This window comes from Nanorana parkeri, unplaced genomic scaffold, assembly GCF_000935625.1.
Source record: "Nanorana parkeri isolate BGI_ZX_2015 unplaced genomic scaffold, ASM93562v1 scaffold465, whole genome shotgun sequence".
NCBI classification, from domain to species: Eukaryota; Metazoa; Chordata; class Amphibia; order Anura; family Dicroglossidae; genus Nanorana; species Nanorana parkeri.
In genome coordinates, this window is record NW_017306733.1 from 101,192 (window position 1) to 103,438 (window position 2,247).

At 54.3% G+C, this 2,247-nt stretch overlaps 1 protein-coding gene across 3 annotated transcripts in view; it reads right to left on the reverse strand.

Moving 5' to 3' along the window:
* Positions 1–2,247, reverse strand: part of CA5A (carbonic anhydrase 5A) — a 27,953-nt gene that overhangs the window by 12,367 nt on the left and 13,339 nt on the right. Inside the window, exon 1 of one of the 3 annotated variants that reach the window (XM_018560560.1) lies at positions 242–441. The exons of 1 other annotated variant lie outside the window; for it this stretch is intronic. In XM_018560560.1, the coding sequence (XP_018416062.1) occupies positions 242–377 (136 nt within the window). In that variant the 5' untranslated portion in view covers positions 378–441. Of the gene's footprint in view, positions 1–229; positions 442–2,247 lie in introns of those variants that run through there. One more of the 3 variants, XM_018560559.1, reaches the window with a different exon arrangement.

The window sequence follows — 2,247 nt, forward strand, 5'->3', positions numbered from 1 at the left end:
TTGCACATGTACAGGTGGAGCTTCTACAAAGTTTAGCACAGAACCACACACAGCCCTCATCCCTCAGCCTGCATGCAACCCAATAAACATTGTATATCGATTGCAGTACAGCCATTCGCAGCCCTCAGATAGCAAACATTGTATTTAGATTGTAGCAGAGCCACTAACAGCCCTCAGCCTGCACACAGGGCAATGCACATTGTATAGAGATTGTATTGGCGCTACTCACAGTTCACATTCCTCAGCTTGTAGGAGCAGGCAGTGATATTGCACATCCTGGCAGGCACGGAGCTGGGGGCCCTTACCCTGGGGTCCCTCCCCGCCCAGCCAGGGCCCAGCAGAGGGGCGAGGAGCCTCCTGCAGCCTCTCAGCACCATGTTGTTGTCACTTCTACACCGAAGCAGAGCAGCTGCTAAGCACAACACTCCAGGCCCCGCCCAGCAACACCTGACCCAATCAGCGCACCCAATGACAGCAGGCACCGGTTGCGAGGCTTGGAACGCACACTTCCGTCTTCTGAAGAGTACCAGCCAATCAGGGACTGTTTTGCAGCCACGCCCCCTCCCTTTGCCCCTGGGACAGAACAACGCTGAGCCCGACCACACCTGGATTTAAAGAGACAGTCAGCCTAAATGACATGATTTTGCTGAACTGGTCATGGAGAGGAGTTCTCTCTGCAGGTGACAGCAGGGCTGATGCAAGTCAGATGGAAGTCAATTGCAGGACAAAAGGAGGTTAACTGCAGGTCAGAAGGAGGTCTAATGCAAGTCAGAGGGAGGTCAATTGGAGAACAGGAGGAAGTTTTGCATCAGATTGGTTTTACATTGTCATACAGGCGCATGGGATTGCAAAATACGCTTGGAGCAGATGAAATGCAGGAGGAGTCGGACTAATGCAAGTCAGAAGGAGGTCAGTTGCAGGACAGAAGGAGGTCTAATGCACATCAGGAGGAGGTCAGTTGCAGGACAGAAGGAGGTCCGTTGCAGGACAGAAGGAGGTCCGTTGCAGGTCAGAAGGAGGTCAGTTGCAGGACAGAAGGAGGTCAGTTGCAGGACAGAAGGAGGTCCGTTGCAGGACAGAAGGAGGTCCGTTGCAGGTCAGAAGGAGGTCAGTTGCAGGACAGAAGGAGGTCCGTTGCAGGTCAGAAGGAGGTCCGTTGCAGGTCAGAAGGAGGTCCGTTGCAGGACAGAAGGAGGTCCGTTGCAGGACAGAAGGAGGTCCGTTGCAGGACAGAAGGAGGTCCGTTGCAGGACAGAAGGAGGTCCGTTGCAGGACAGAAGGAGGTCCGTTGCAGGACAGAAGGAGGTCCGTTGCAGGACAGATGGAGGTCATTTGCAGGACAGAAGGAGGTCCGTTGCAGGACAGAAGGAGGTCCGTTGCAGGTCAGAAGGAGGTCAGTTGCAGGACAGAAGGAGGTCAGTTGCAGGACAGAAGGAGGTCAGTTGCAGTACAGAAGGAGGTCAGTTGCAGGACAGAAGGAGGTCAGTTGCAGTACAGAAGGAGGTCAGTTGCAGGGCAGAAGGAGGTCAGTTGCAGGACAGAAGGAGGTCCGTTGCAGGACAGAAGGAGGTCAGTTGCAGGACAGAAGGAGGTCCGTTGCAGGACAGAAGGAGGTCCGTTGCAGGTCAGAAGGAGGTCAGTTGCAGGACAGAAGGAGGTCCGTTGCAGGACAGAAGGAGGTCCGTTGCAGGACAGAAGGAGGTCAGAAGGAGGTCAGTTGCAGGACAGAAGGACTAAAGTCAGATGACTGAGGAAATGCTTCCTCCTGCCTGCAGCAGACTGATGACATCATCTCAGCCTAGGCAAAGTCACCGATTGGAGCTCCTCGGTATATATTCACTTGGAAAGTCAGTGACAGGTCCACTTTACATCTTTCAGTGAGATAGAAATCTCCCGTGTACGTCACACTTGCTTTAGCTGCGCCGGCCCTTTAAACCTCTTTTATTACCTTCCCCCTCCTTCCCGCGGCATCCGGATCGCAATGTTCGCTGCGCCACCCGGAGGGAATCCGTGCCAAGAGAAGCACCGCACCCAGAGCCGGCGTGTATTCCCAGGCCATGCCCCGCGGTGCTTTCCATGGCAACCGACCCAAACCGCGCCGGGCAATTCCAAAGAAGGAAACAGCGGGAACATGGGGTCATGTGACCAGATCCTATGTAACGATTGTCTCCTGGAATTGATACTTCTTAATGTTCCATTGTTAAGGTAGAACTCCGGGGGGGGGGGGGCACAAAGAGGGGCAAAAAG